Source organism: Peromyscus eremicus, chromosome 1 (genome assembly GCF_949786415.1).
Source record: "Peromyscus eremicus chromosome 1, PerEre_H2_v1, whole genome shotgun sequence".
Taxonomy (NCBI): Eukaryota; Metazoa; Chordata; class Mammalia; order Rodentia; family Cricetidae; genus Peromyscus; species Peromyscus eremicus.
In genome coordinates this window covers 59,077,179-59,093,186 of record NC_081416.1, presented here as the reverse complement: position 1 = coordinate 59,093,186, position 16,008 = coordinate 59,077,179, and the positions used below count along the sequence as shown (strand labels likewise).

General features: G+C 50.1%; 1 protein-coding gene across 2 annotated transcripts in view; it reads right to left on the bottom strand.

Annotated features, from left to right (window-relative positions):
• The window catches only part of Cars1 (cysteinyl-tRNA synthetase 1), a 56,448-nt gene extending 45,062 nt beyond the window's left edge, over positions 1 to 11,386 (bottom strand). The window contains exons 1-2 of one of the 2 annotated variants that reach the window (XM_059264116.1): positions 11,282 to 11,382; positions 3,294 to 3,542 (exon numbers count right to left, since the gene is read on the bottom strand). In XM_059264116.1, coding sequence (XP_059120099.1) covers positions 3,294 to 3,542; positions 11,282 to 11,306 — 274 coding nt within the window. In that variant the 5' untranslated portion in view covers positions 11,307 to 11,382. Of the gene's footprint in view, positions 1 to 3,293; positions 3,543 to 11,281 lie in introns of both variants that reach the window. The other variant, XM_059264125.1, reaches the window with a different exon arrangement.
• Between the last annotated feature and the right edge of the window lie 4,622 nt (positions 11,387 to 16,008).

Genomic DNA, 16,008 nt, shown 5'->3' with positions numbered 1-16,008 from the left:
ATAAGAGTCTGGACAATTGTGACACACAGGCCACTTCCTAGTCACCAGGTGCAGCAAAGGTCAAGGTGAGACAGGCCTCTAACCCCTCCTTATCTGGGTTCTTGGCCTCAGTTCTGGCTTGGCCCCACAGCCAGACTGACTCTAACCTCTGGATACAAGCCTGCTGCACCTCCATCCCCACCCAGGCTGGTCCACATGGCCTTGACAGGCTCCCCAGCCCAGCCCCTTTCTCTCAGGCAGTGCCCGTTCTGGACACTACATGGCACAGTCCCTTGGCATGTGTCTGAGGCCTGTAGGTCCTTCCCCAAAGACAGACCTGCTTCTAGCCCTGAGAAAGGCTGTCCCTAATCTGCATGCCTGGGAACTTGAAGACGTCACAAGGGTGACGCTTCAAGTCTCACAATCTTAGTCCAGTATGGCTGACTGAAGCCACCGGAAGCCTGCTCCTGTGCTCTGTGGGGGCATACCTGCCTTCCTCCTTAGCCCTCCAAAGAGCCTAACACACCTTTGTAAGGTGCCCAGTCCATCAGCCCCCCTCACCTCTGCTGAGCAGGTGGAAGGTCTTGAGCTGACCTGGTCCCAGTCTTCCCTCACATGGATACTTCTCTTGCCTCCAGCCACCTCTAACTTCTATGAGCAATTGCCTACAGGTAACACCACATCTGAGCCTGTCAATCTGTTGAGTCCACTTCGAGAGTCACAGAGAAATTTGTTCAGGGCACAGGCCATTTCCAGGCTCCAATCCTTGCCCAGATCACACTAGACAGAATAAAAGGCATTGGTAACTAACAGGCTAAAGATAAAGGGGAGGACTTCCCACTGTATCGGGGCCTATGAGGGAGGCGACAGCGGTTAGCTGCAAGCAGGAACTCCTTCCTCCAGGTGAGTTCGGGATCCAGTCACAGGTGGCCACAGACTAGGGTGGAGGAAAACCCCAAACCGTTCATCAGACACCAAATTTAACCTCAGCCCACAGTGACATCCTTATGGGAAAGTCTCACTCTGTGATGTGATGAAGGATTTGGTGTCACTGTCCTTGCTTGTAAAACCTAGAGGTGACACCAAAAATGGAGGTCCTGATGCATTCTCACAGGAAAAACATTGCCAAGGGCTACTTCGCTGAGGGCTGAAGGTGAGTCCCTGTAAAATTTGGGCTACATTCAGCGGTCAGCTCTCACTCCACACATACACACGGAAACAGTTCCACTCCAGGCCAGGCACCATGGTGGCATGTTCATCATGTTGAAAGTGTCACTGACCCAATAGGCAGCTCTGCAGTACCGACAGCTACACTGTGAAAATGGGATGCAAGAGGCTGGAGGTCCAAAGACGGAAAAGCTGCTGGGAAGCAACAGACTGCCTCAGAAGAGTGAGGTAATGCAGGCAGCTTGAGCCCCAGCTGTGGCCATCTGCCTAGGAGGGAGCACTCAGAGCCTGAACCTTCCTACTTTGCCTTGGCTTCCAGCAGACCCTTTCCTCAGTGACAGTATGTCTGCTTCCTCCAGAAGAGCTGGGAGAATTAAGGGGCCAAATGGGCTGAGCCCCAGTTCCAGGTGAGAGCTCCCAAGCAAGCTCAAAGCCCTGGGATGGAATGGATCTCTAAGGTGAATCATAGAGGGTGACAAGGTGACAAGATGGGAGAAAGGAGGCAGGGGGGCTGGTGGGAAGAGGGCTGGCTCCTCTGGAAGGGGACCATGAAGGCTAAGAACATATGAATTTTCCATGTCTGACAGGGTCCTTTGTGGCTAAGGCCTCGGGCTTGAGAAGGGGAGGCTGGTGAAGGCAAGATATGGCTGTTTAATGTATAGAGCAGCAAGCAGAAGGAATGGTGGGCTGTCCTGGGGAGCAGCACTTGAAGTGGGGAGGTGTTCTCACTTGGAGACCATACTTTAGAGACATCAGGACAGGGAGAACTCCAGTCCTCACAGCCACATGGAGGCAGACAGAGCTACTCTTAATCCAGAAGCATGCTGTGGACACCAGACTCTGGAGCCTAGGCCTGCCAAAAGCCAGGTAGCCCAGCTCCACCCTGCTTTCCCCTCCAGCCAAGCTTCTGAACATTTTGCTTAAGGGACATTTGACCTAACATGTTCTTCACAGGCTTGCAAGGTCCTGATGGCCTCATAGGCAGCTGTGGTACCGGAGGAAGCAGGATAATCCTGTTAGTGCTGTCCTTGGTCTATCCTCCATACAAAAGCATCCCTCAGAGAAGCCTCAGGGGATAGTGGCGGACTGTAGTGGGAGACCCTCTCTTCATGGTCACGAGGCCCCTGAGAAGTAATGCTCTGCTGTGTCCACTGGCACGGACAGTGGTGGGCCTGTTCAGTTCTTCCTAGGACCATAAAGGAAGCGTAGATGGGTGGCTGCTGAAGCCAGGACCAGGTCCCTGATCTCATTCCTACCGCCACAACTTGGAGTTGGGGCATAGTGTTCAGACAATCTGACTCCTTGAGCTTTTTGGAGAAGACAAAAAATGCTACATATGACACCTGGGACACAGTGCCGCACACAAGGACAGCAGATGTCCAGGGAAGACCACTTATGCTGCCACATCCCCCACCTAGGCTGGAGTACGGTGTTTACTTAGGATAATCCAGAAAAATCAAGACCCTAGCAGACCCTTCCACATGTTCCACGTTCCCCACCCCAAGTCTCCAAAGCCTCAAGGAGACCATAGCAGGGACTACTGTAAGTTAGCACTCAGCCCTCTCCACCTAAAGGAGAAGGGTATCAGAGCCATGAGAAACTGGAGGGAGCACCCACAGAAGGGAACATTTCCATATGATCAGATCAAGGTGAGAAACCACTTGGGTCCCAAACTAGAGCCTCCCCAATAGTGTCTCCCTCTCCTAACAACTGTGCCCAGCAGCACCCACAGGCACGGCTGACTTCATTTTAAACCACAGACAGGAGACCTATGTCTGGTTTTTGAAAGGTTCAACGTCAATGAATACAGCGCTAATATTCAGTGACATTGCACCTGAAGAGAAACAAATGTAACCTATGGGACTAAAGACAAGAACTAAGAGCCACTATGAGCAAAACATTAACTGAACCCCCAGACAGGCCCGCAGCAGCATGCAGTGTGGCCCCAAAGTGGTCCCTGACCACGGTGGCTCTGAGCTCTGCCATTTTGGGTACATAACTTCACTCTACCAGACCCTGCAAGCATGGCTTCTGCCCCATGGGAACACTTGACTGAAATATGGAGGTGAGTCTCCAGTAGGATATCCACTGTCCTGTAGCACCTTATGCCCTTGACCTTGGAGCAGAGGTTCACTGCTGTTACTCACTTGTTTGGAGCCTGCAGGGCTCGCCTCTGCCTTGGGGGCCACCCAGGAGCGCTTCTATGTGTCTGAACCACCGAACCACATGGAAGAACCTTGAGTCATCGGGAGGGGCTGAGAGCTGCCTGAACACGTCCACATCTGCCTGGGACAGGGAGTACCCCTGGACATAGCTACGCGTGCTGAGGTGTTGGTCCAGGGCCTGCACCCTGGCTGCCTCGTCACTAATGCTCAGAATGGACCTGTAGTCGGCAGCTGCAAAGACAGAGGGCATAGGACATCAGGCCAGATGGCAGGCAATACATGACATCAGACAGGCAGGAAAGCAGGCGGAAGGGCACATGATGTCAGGCAAGTGGGTAGGAGAGATGCAACATCAGGCAGGCAGGTAGAGAGCATGGGACAGAAAAAGGAAGAGGTCACAGAATGCCAGGCATGCGCACAGAAAGCTGCCCAGGAACAAGAGCCAGAGAGTTGTGTGTGTCAAAGGCCTTTCCTGAACGTCAGATATCCACAAGAGGAAGGACCACAGGGTGGGCACGCAGAGCAGTGGCTGGCAGGAGGAGGAAGGCAAGGTGACAGGGGAACAGGTCAGATTCCCTCCTGGAACTTACGGAAAGGTTTCACATGTATATTGCAGTGGTCTACAGTGTCCGTGAGTACTCTAAACGCCAGGGATGGTGCACTTTAAAATGGCTAACTTTGGGTCGGACATGGTGGTGTACACCTTTAATCCCAGCAGAGGCAGAGGCAGAGGCAGAGGCAGACGGATCTCTGGCAGATGTAGTTCAGTGGCAGAGCACTCACTTAGCGAGTACAAGGCTCTTGATTTGATGCCCAGCACCGCAAAATAAACAAATTCATTAACGAAATGGCTACTTTTATGCTATGCAGAGAGAGGATAGCAGCTGCACAGCCCTCAGCACGTCATCAGCATGCATAAGCCTACAGATAATGGAACAAACATGGCTCCCAGAAGCAAGATACCACGTCCCCAGGTTGTCCAAGCCTACTCAGGGTGCTCAGGGCTGCCAGAAGGAACTGCTCTGAGGCCACTTGACCCCTTCACTGGGGCTCCTGCTGCAAATGGTCCAACAGTCATGACTCCCACCCCCCACAACCCTGAGGGAGTGCAGGACTCCAGGGTAAGGGTCTGCATGGGCTACCAGGGGGACAGAAATCTAAACTCTTATCAGGGCTGGACATTTACATCATACCCAGGCTATTATGTCAACTTGGTGTAAGCTAGTCATTTGGGAAAAGGGAACCTCAGTTGGGAACCTTCCACCACCAGACCTGCCTATGAACAAGCTTGTGGTACATTCTCTGATTTAGTGGTTGAGAGCCAGTCCGTCGTGGTGGTGCCACCCCTGGGCAGGTGGCCCTGGGGTGTATAAGAAAGCAAGCTGAGCAGTCAGCAGGTGAGAGACCTGCTTGCAGGCTGCACCACCACTACAACCACCCACTGAATTCTGTTCCCCCAAGGCCCACTCTGCCGCCTAACCCCACCCTTAATACAAAGAGGGAGCTTAGTCCTACCTCAACTTAATATGCCATGCTTTGTTGACACCCATAGGAGGCCTGCCTCATTCAGAACAGAAACAGAAGAGTGGATGGGGGGGGGGGGATGGAGGGGACGGGAGGAGAGGAGGGAGGGGAAACTGCAGTCAAGATGTAAAATAAATGAAAAAATTTTAATAAAAAGAAAGAAAGAAAGCTGAGCAAGCCAGAAAGCAGTACCCCTCCATGGCCTCTGCATCAGCAACTGCCTCCCGGTTTCTACCGTGTTTTGAGTTCCTGCCCTGACTTCCCTCAGCAATACAGAGCTGTAAGCTGAAATAAACCCTTTCTTGCCCTAAGTGGCTTTGGTCAGGGTATTTCATCAGAACAATAGGAACCCTAAGACATACTGCAAGCCCTGCATCTTTTTCCACCTGAGCCACTAACCCTCCTGTTCCCTTTAAACAGCAAATATCCTCTGCTAGATAGGACCGGAACGGTGCTCCCAGGTCCTGCCCCTGTGGTGGCAGTCAGTGGGGAAGACATTTCACCATTTTACCAGATGTCTGGCTGTATGCATCTCTGAATGGAGAGCTTAGGACCAGGCACTGCCCCCAGGCCCTGCCTCCCTACGCTGGGGCAGAGCAAATAGGTAGCACCAGACGGAACCTGGCCCCAGCACACGAACAAGCAGCATCCAAGTCTGACTGTCCCATGGATTTCATTTGCTGAGGGAACTAAAGGAAAGGCCTAGGCTCATCCCTCACAGACACCTTCCTACTCTGACACATGGCTCAGGTGGGCAAGGACATGCTGGTGACCTCTGACTCTGCCAAACCCCAGAAAGCTCCCCAAGCCACTACTGCCAGGAGTGACAACTCATGGACCATCCTACACCTCTCTGGGCCTGCGCCTCTCTCCTCTAACCCATCCCTCCCCTCCTACACCTGGCACACCCTGACTAGTCCAGACCAAGCCCACCACTCCTGCACCAGACAACAGAGTGTAAGCAGGGAGATGTGTTTCTTCCCAATGATTGGAGCTTCATGGGGCAGAGAGGTCCGGAGAATGAAACACGAAGCTACAGCAGCGTGGCCATGCCAGGCCCAGGATAGAAGCCTCCTCCAACTCTCAAAGTGGACACTGCTAGACACAGGCTCTCCGGACATTCCTGACAGAGACCTGATGAGCACTGACGGGTCCCCATCTGCCTTGCTTCCTCTCAAACGCACAGAGCCACCTTTCCAGGGGACTCAAAATTAGCCAAGGCTCTATGCGGCCACAGGAGCCCAAAGTTTCACCGTCCCCTTCAGACCAGTCCAAACCATGTCCCTTTCCAGAGCATCCCACACACCAGCACCTGGACCCAGATCCCTCACCACAGTTTCCTGTACAGCAGTGTGGGCCCAGCTTCCCTCTTACCTGCAGATCTAACAAACCAGGCCTGCAGTCCAGCAGGGCCTTCCCTGCTGAGAAGGGGAGAGTCTATCTTTGTTTCCCACAAATCTTGCCTTACCAGGATCACAGGCCAGGCCTCATGCTGGCCCAGGAATGGCACCTGAGGCTCTTTTGAGAGGTATATGCACCTCCAGGCATGGCCAAGCCCCTCCCTTCCTTCACCACTTTGGTGCCCGCTGCCAGGGCACTCACCCTTTCTCCCTGTGCACCGCCCCTCCCCCATTGCCTGCTGCTCTCCAGCTGCTTTGCTCACCATGGTACCTCAGCATCCAGAACTCAGTCTGGATGGTTTCAGCCATTTGGCAAAGCTGTGAGGGCAGGACTGGCAGGGAGCTGGCACTTTACCTATAGCTTTGGGATCACTGTGCCTTTCTCAGGAAGGACCCCAACACAGAGCCAGCATTGGCTGGAGACTACTACCCAAAGACACAGGGATCCAAGAACAAGAAAGGCACTTTTCACTCAGACCTGCCAACTGCCAAGTAATGCCAAGCAACAGACAGACCCTGTCCCTGCAAAGCTGTCAGGGAGAGCTGGGGACTCCCAAGGGCCAGTTCTTCCAGCTCATGCCCAGTTTCAGTTTCCCTCCCTTCTTCAAGCATGTAGCTCTCAGGACCCAGCTGCGGTCTTTGAAAAACAGCGCCTTGTTCCAGGCCCTCAGCCACAGGTGAAGGAGCTAGATGTGTGCCTACTGCTCCCGTCACTGCCTCCATGCCACTTGGGTGACATTAACAGGACATCTCTTCCCAGATGAAGAGGCTCCACAGGGAGGAAGGCGGCCCCTGCCTAACAGTCCCTGAGCACCACTGAGCCATGCCCAGGGATACCCCCAAACGTTCACGCCCCCCTTGTGTGCATCACTTCTGTTTTCTACTCTAGGCCCCCACCAAGTCCCCTGCTGAGTAAAGCCCCCACACTGCCCTGACCACTGCAATGCTTTAGAGTGTCAGGAAATAGCACAGGGAAGGAACAGGCTGCAGGACGCTCTGGGAGATGGGCCTAGCCTGCAGGCTGAGCACCTGCCCTCTTCAGGCTGAACCACTTAACACCACCCACCTTGTAAAGCCTTAGTGCGCCAAGTGCAATTACACTTACAGAATGCTTTACAAACCTCTGGCAAAAAGCCAGCTCCCCTTGCTTGCTGTCATTACTGTAATTGCTCCTGCATTATGATGATGACTGTAATCACTGAAGAACTCCAGAGGCTCCCTGGAGGAATGTGCCAGACCACAGGATCCCAAAGGCTCTGTGTAGAGCAGCCCGGACCACTGTGAGGGAACAACGCCTAGCCAGGTGAGCAAGGTAACTGAGAATGTGTGAGGTGGTCCTTCTGGTAATGGTGGCTGTGCAGACACTCCTGGAGGAAATGTCTAGAACAGGTCAGCTTTCTCAGGGGAGCTGGTGGAGCCATCTCCAGCTGTTCATTGCCTGGCAACAGAATTCCTCCCAGGTCCACTCTGCAAACTTGGCCTCACCAGGAGCCTTCACACACCATGCCCAAACTACTCTGCCTCTACAGGACAGGTCACTGCCAGGCAGATCTGCAGCTCATCCCCTGAACACACAAAGAGCAGAGCCCTATGACGGCAGGACTGTCCCAAAGGCAGATAATAACTGACACAGCGTATGGAGTCTTTGCCAGTCACAGAGTAGTGCTAGTACTCAGCACAGTGCAGAAGCCACCTCACTTCAAATGACCCACAGTCCTAACATGTGGAAGGGCAGCCGGGCAGCATCCAGCCTGGCTCCTCCCACCAGCATTCACACCTGTCTCTGTCCCCTTTCCCGAGTTCTCCCAGGTATACTGGAAGGAAGCACTCCTGGAGCAGCTCCCTAAGCTCACAGCGGGTAAGCCTCCACTTGACGTTACACCCACCGTCACTTGCTCCTGACCCTCTCTGCCTGTTACCGCCACTATTGCTGAGGGCCCCTCAAAGCCCTCACCTTGCAGCTGTCCTAACAACAGCCATACCTGCAGATTGCTCCCTCCCAGCAAAAGCACCCCTCAGCCTTCTCTGGCTGCTCTTGCTTCTCCTATCCCAATGCTCCCTATGGGGTTCCCACCCACTACTGCCGCCAGGAGCTGCTGCTCAAGACACCAGAAAACGCTCACTATTCACCAGAGGCTAATAACGACACCCTGCCATAAACAACACCCTGGGAAGATGAGGACACAGATGAGCAAGTATCTGTAGTCTTCAAATGGGTCCATTTTGCTCTGCTCTTCTACTTTACCATACCTGGCAACTGGAGCCAACCTGACCTCTCTAAGAGAATCTGCAAGAGTCACTTCAATGGGAACGGAAGTCCCTGCACCGAGGGATACCTGGCCCTGTCTCTGGTTGTGGTAACAGAGACTCAACCACTTCACCTTGATGGTCGTCGGGGTGCTCATCTGCACAGGAAGGATCACAAAGAACACAGGCACTGTTACAGCTGTGCTGGGACTTTTCTGAGACAGGCTCCGTATCATGGCATGATCATGAAGACTGTATGGTCAAAGTATGGGAAAAATCAGGTGTCTGAGATGAGCTCCCTGCCCATTCTGCCCCGTGGTACTACCAAGAGCTCGGGCCATTCTCTGAGGAAACACGAAGGAAAAAGCAGTTGCTCAAATGCTCCCAAGCCACAACTAAAGCCCGTCTCTGTATTGTGTGTTTCCAGTTCCTTAGTGGTATTATGTTGTTTGGAGACAGGATCTCATGTAGTCAAACCTGATCTCAAACTGGTGATCCTCCTGCCTCATCTCCTAGAGTGTAAGAATTACTGGTATGCACCTACACACAGTTTTGTTGGATTTGTTGCAAGTGGCAAACCCCCCCCCCCCCAGTTTCTTTTGTATTTCTTTTTTGTTTGTTGGACACAAGGTTTCACTATGTATCCCTGACTGGCCTACAACTTGCTATGCAGGCCAGGCTGGTCTTGAATTCCCAGAGATCCTCTTACTTCGGCCTCTAGAGCACTAGAATTATGAATGACAGGCGCATGCCACCACACCCACTACCGCTATTCCTTGACCTTCAAGGAGGCTCTGCCTCTTGGATCATCTTCCCTAAGGACTTGTGCATCTCCCTTACGATCTCTGTGGAGATCTCTAATCTCTAATCTCTTGTTTCTAATTTGGGGCTCATGGTTCCAGAGGACTAGATTCCATGACCAACGTGGCGGGGAGCATGGCAGCAGGCAGGCAGGCATGGCACTGGAGCAGTAGCTGAGAGCTCACATCTTGAGACACAAGCAAGAGGCAGTGATGCCTAACAGGGGATGGATGGCAGAAGCTTTTTGAAACTTCAAAACCCACCCCCAGTGACACACTTCTTCCAACAAGACTACCTCTTAATTCTTCCCCAGCATTCAAATATATGAGCCTATAGGAGCCGTTCTCATTCAAACCACACCATACATATTTTTATGTAAAAGCCAACGAGGAAGCTGGATGTGGTATCACAATACCTGTCATCCCTGCACAAGAAATGAAGGTAGGAGGATCATTTATCGAGATCAAGGCCAGCCTGGGCTATATAAAACCCAGTCTTAAACAAACAAAAACAAACAAACAAATATATGCCGAAGAGTCTCATTTTTGACAGACCTGGTTCTTACACACCAGGCACTGTTCCAAGTCCTTCCTACGAACTCATTCAATGCCTACCTACATTACCCTCTGAGGCAGGAACCACTTCCCTGTTGTTGTGAGTATGCGCACAGCTGTGATCCCAGACCTGTTGAGCAGCTCAGGGTGGAGCTGTTGGCCATGCTGCTGTGTTACAGGAGTCTAGGTGGACTTCTAAGATCTGCTCTGAGTGGTGGAAACAGCTGGAATCTAGGCATGCCAGTGGAGTGGAATGCTGGAATATGAAGGTAGGTAGCACCGTCACTAGGCATAGGCTGAGTAGCCATGTCATCTGGGTGCCCAACATCACTGGGTATTCAGGTGGTCAGAACCACCTGCCTAGAATCCAGCAAGGCCATAGGAACAACAGAGACTAAAATCTACACCAAGTATTCTGCCTTTGAAGTCTTGCTTCTGACCTTTCAGGATCTGGGCCACAGCCTGTTCTTTCTAGAACCCACTTGCTGAAAACACAATGAGAAAAGACACTACTCTTCAGAGATTTGCCAAGGCCCAGGTCCTTGGGCCACCCCTTGGGTGACATAAGTGACTGCCTCTTGAAGGAGCCTCCCAGTTGGCAATAAAGTAGACAGTGATGCTCTGACTGGACAGGTCCCTGTGGTGACTGCTGGCCACACTGGCGATTAAAGCCTTCATAAAGCCCCAAACTCTTTCATGTATGTGTACACGGAGCCCTTGCTTCCTCTGCCCTACTTCCCTAAGTACCAACCCCAGGTGCCCTTCCGCCCACCTGCTTGGGCAGAAGACCAAAACAATCTTTGTGCCTCTGCCTCATCCCCAAAGTCCAACTAGGACAGGAGGGTAGGGGGGTGATATCTCATCCAGGCACCAGCTGGAGACAGGCTATTTGATACAGGATCATCTCCGAGTGTCCAAGGACACCTTGGCCTTAACCCATCAAGAAATTGAGGCTGAGGAAGGGATGGACTTATAGAACAGGAGTCAGGTCCCCATCAAACAGGTACTCTAGCTTCAGGGAGTCATGGCAGCCACTCCCCAGGTCCTGTGGCTTGCCACTGTCCACTGAGACCCTGGCTATCCTCAGAGCTTTGGTCTGGTACTGCCCACTTGGGTCATGGCTGCTTCCACAGTCTTACCCAAGGACCTGTCACCCCAGAGCCCTGGGCTGGCCACTACTCACTTGAGTCCCAGTCAACCCCAGATCCCTGGTTCACCACTACCCACTCCAGCCCATGCCAAATCCAGGTCCCTAGCCTGCCACCGCTCACTTGGGCCACCACTGTTCCCAGAGCCCTGCCCTGCCACTGCCCATTTGAGCCATGGCTATCCTCAGATCCCTAGTCTGGGCACTGCTTCCTTGGGCCATTGCTGTCCCCATAGCCCCAGCATGGCGCTGCCTACTCGGGTCATGCTAGCCCCACAATCATCCCGTACAACTCACCCTGCTCCGCGGAGGAACCTGCCATCTCTGGGAATCCCGACCGGCGGCTGCCGCCACAAACTATTTCCAGAATCTGATGCAACAGAGGCGCCGGAAGTCCCGCCCCACCAGTCATCTTCCGGGCACGTCCCGTAGCTAGGCAACCGCGGCTCTGACGCCGGCGTGAGGCATGATGGGAGAATACTCCGCAGCTGCTGTGATTTCTGGCTCAGGGACACTGAATAGGTTAAGAGAGTGAGAAAGCGCTGGCCCGGGCTGCTGCAGGAAGAGGGTTGAGAGTGGCGGGACGAGGGACTGGGAGGAGCGAGGAGCTAGGAAGAGGGCGGGGTGAAGTGAGTGCAAGGAAAGGGGCGGGGCAAGGAACCTAGAGAGTGGAAGGGAGGGGAGAGGACGACGTCATTCTCTCAGACTGAGACGCTTTAAAAGACCACAAGCGTGGAAACAGGCCCCTCCCTGTTACACACTCTCCCAAATCCATTTCCTTCCTCTGTATATAATGTCGCCTCCCAAGACTCCCCAACAGAGGGAGGGAGGTTGTAAGAAGAAATGAGAAGTACTATTTTAAAAATACAGCCAGCAAAAAAAAACCCCAAAAAACAAAAAAACATTGCTAGGCATCGGACCTGGAGAGATGGCTCAGAAGAGCACTTCCAGAGGACCTGGATTCAATTCCCAGCACCCACATGGCAGCTCACATCTGTCTGTAAACTCTCGTTCCAGGAGATCCAACACCTTCACATAGACATATATGCAGGCGAACACCAATGCACAAAAAATAAAAACAAACAAGCCCGAAAAACAGCTAACTACATAGTGAGACCCTATCTCAAAATTAAAAAAAAAAAAAATTCTGTTTTTGTTTTTGTTTTTTGCTTCGAGACACGATTTCTCCGTGTAACCCTGGCTGTCCCGGATTTCTAGCATTCACATGACTGCTCACAATCGGTTGTGACTCCAGATCCAGGCCATCTTACACCCTCTTCTGTCCTTCGTGGGTGGCTTTGCATGCATGCAGTACAAAAAACATACGTGCAGGCAAAACAAAACAAAAATATACAAATAAAATAAAAATAAATAAATCTAAAAAACACCTATATGTATCTGGCAACCGTGCCCTTAATCCTAGCAACTCAGGAGGGAGAAACAGGTGGTTCTCAGTGAATTCCAGGCCAGCCATGGCTACAAAATGTGACCCTGTCTCAATATAAATGAATGAATGAATGAATGAATGAATGAATAAATAAATAAACTTATATTTTATATAATATATATATTAAATTGACCAGAACATATATTGCTAAATTTTACAACTTTCTCAGAAAATGTCATGTCTTTAGTACCAGTACTTTATTTTCAGTTTATTTTTTTTGAGATTTTGTTTATTTTTATTTTATGCATATAGATGTTTTGCTGGCATGTATTTCTGTGCAGTGCCCCAAGGAGGCCAGAAGAGGGCGACAGACCCTCATTAACTGGAACTGGAGGTAGGTACCAGAGGTTGTGAACTGCCATGTCGGGGCTGGGAACCAAACCCAGGTTGACTGGAAGAACAGCCAGGCTCTTAACTGCTGAGCTATTTTTCCGGCCCGGTAGTGCCAGAACATTCAAAAGTAAAGCCCAGAGCAGGATGGTGGCATATGCTTGAAATCCTAGCACTTGGGAAACTGAGAAAGGAGGATTGGCACAAATTTGAGGACAGCCTGGGCTACATAGTTCCTGGCTAGCATAGGCTAAGAATGGGATTCTGTATTAAGAATTAAAAAAGGGGAAGTGTCTGGAGAGATGATTCAGCAGTTAAGAACATTGGCTGCTCTTCCAGAAGTCCTGGGTTCAATTCCCAGCACCCACATGGCAATTCACAAAACAAAACAAAAACAAAAAATCAAAAAAAAAAAAAAAAAAACCTCCTCCAGTTCCAGGGGAATTTGACATCTTCATACAGATGTACATTCAGGCAAAACACCAATCAATGCTCATAAAATAAAAGTAAATTATTAAAAAAAGAATTAAAAAAAACCTACCCCACCAAAAATAACTCAACTTTTGCCAGGGAAAATGGTGGTGAACACCTGTAATCCCAGAGATAGAAGCAGAAGGCCTAGGAATTTCTCAGTTTTAAGTGAATTCTATGCCAGATGGGACTACATGAAACGCTGTCTAAAAAAAAAATTACTAAAATTATCAAGGCATATGTTATTAAGTTATACAACTTTGGGTGGAAGGATATCATGTGTATAATACTGCAAGAAACATTAAATATTATTCTTTTCTGTCAAACAGTGTAAAACTAAAACTTTTATTTAGGACAAGGAATTCTAATCTTTTTATCTCCCTACCTTGTTACAAACCTTTATGCAAACGTTTTAAGCCCCTCCACACACTCACACACCTAGTCCCAGTTGCATTCTTGGGATGTAAGTGAATTAAGTAGCTGATTCCTGACCAATTTCCTTAGCACCTTTAAAAAAAATTGTTTTAGATGTATTTTGTGTATATGAGTGTTTTGCCTGAATGTGTGAATGTGTACCATACGTATGTCTGGTACTGCAGAGGTCAGAAGAGGGTATCAGATCCCTTGGATGGGATGTTTATGAACCACCATGTGGGTGCTGGGAATTGAATTGAGGTCCTCTGCAAGAACAACAAGCGCTCTTAACCTCTCAACCACTGAGCCCCTATAGCCCCAACTTTACACCTTAAAAAAACCCAGACCATGGAAAAAAGACACAGTCACCACCTGTGTTAGGATAAAAACCAAGTGAACAGCCTGTCCCCATGTGCCTGCTGTTCTGCCTTTGTGTGCCATCATGAACAGTAGTAAAATTTTGTCCTGTCAAGACACTTTCAATGGAGTGGTGGTCTCTTTCTTTTCAACCCTGAACTTATTTCTATCAATACCAATAATTTTAAAAGTTTAAGGCATGAAGCTGCAGGTGGAGTCCCACACTTGTAATCCCAGCACTTTAAAGGTTGAGGCTGGAGGATGACACATACAATCTGTAAAGCTTTCATCAAGGGCAAACCTAAATCCAAGGGCAATTTGTGATTCAGTTAATTCTGTTAAAAATCACCAAGGGAAGACTTGGTGTTCACAAGTCTTGGCAGCAGGGCAATCTGATATGAGAAAGGAAATGCCTTTAGCTGTACCTTTTGGGGAAGGTACGCTGTTATGATTTATTATGCCGGGGGCCCCCAAGGGTATCCCACGAGTGCAGGGAAACATGCTGGCATGCTGGGCAGATGCATTGGTGGGCTGGCTGGGCGACCCACTCCATGCAGGCACGGCGGCCGAGGTGGCTGGTAATAAACAACCCAGACACTGCATCCATGTGGAAAGTTTATTATAATAAAGAGATAAAGAGGCAGAGAGACAGAAAGAGGGAGACAGAGAGAGAGAGAGAAGAGAGAGAGAGAGAGAGAGAGAGAGAGAGAGAGAGAGAGAGAGAGAGGAGAGAGAGGGAGAGAAGTGGGTGTGTACACCTTATGGGAGGAAACGTGGAAGGAGAGAGAAAGGGACGGAGTTTTTCCTTAAGAACAGGCTTCTATGTCAGGATGCAGGGTGGACCAGTCCATGAGACGGAACTCCCCTGCAGCTAGGAAAGGCTAGAATCATCCGTAAGGTGCCTCTGTGTCTTGATTCCATGGACCCTCGTGAACATGAACCCATAACCGATAGACAGCATATTGACATGCCAACGTCTGGCTTAAAGCAGGACAGGGGATCACATGGAACTCGAAGGACAGAGGATCCGGACATCTTAAGGACAGGAGGAAGTCACTCTCAGGGTAAGAGAACTCCAGGATTGGCAGGGTCGTGGGAAACTTCCCATCTCAGGAGCAACGGTACGTGCAGTTATTAAAATGCCTGTTAAGCTGAGCAGTGGTGGCGCATGCCTTTAATCCCAGAACTCAGGAGGCAGAGCCAGGCGGATCTCTGTGAGTTCAAGGCCAGCCTGGTCTACAGAGTGAGATCCAGGACAGGTACCAAAACTACACAGAGAAACTCTGTCTCGGGGAAAAAATGCCTGTTAAAAGGACGTGGAGTGAAAGTGAAGGAAAAACAGCTTCCAGAGCTTCTGGTATTAACTAGACGGCATTGCCATGGGTTTCAGGCAATTTCTCATGTCCAGTTGAAACTGACGGTATGGAAGCAAGTGTTGAGAGCTTTGAGAGCTAGTCAGAAAGGAAGAGCCCATACAGTTAAAAATTCGGTCTTTATGTAATTTAACTTCAAATGCTCTGGAGCCGCTACAGAGTGAGGAGCCACTTAAAACTCGATCTGAGGTAGAACAGGGAAGTAAAAAGGAGCACGCTTTGGCTAGAAATTGTCAGTCAGCAGAGGAGAACGTTCCTTCACAGGAAGATAAGAGTGCTGTTTCGGAGGAAAATGGAAGTGAGGAGAACCAAGACCCTGGAGATGACTCTCCTCATTCTTTAGATGAAACAGATTTAGAAATAAGACTGAAAGGTTAACTGCACGTTTAAAAATACAAGAGCTCCAGAGACAACGAATAAAAAGGAAAAAGGAAACCACTAGAGAAAAGGGAAAGAAGGGAAATAAAAAAGGCAATCTTCCCAATAGAGAAGAAGGAAGGAAAGGAAATACATTTCCTGATAGAAAAGAGAGAAATGCTTAATCAAGATAAAAGGATTTTCCCAGTAAAAAGTGGGTAATATTGAATCAAGGCCTAAAAATTAAAAGGCCCCATAAATAAAAATATAAGGAA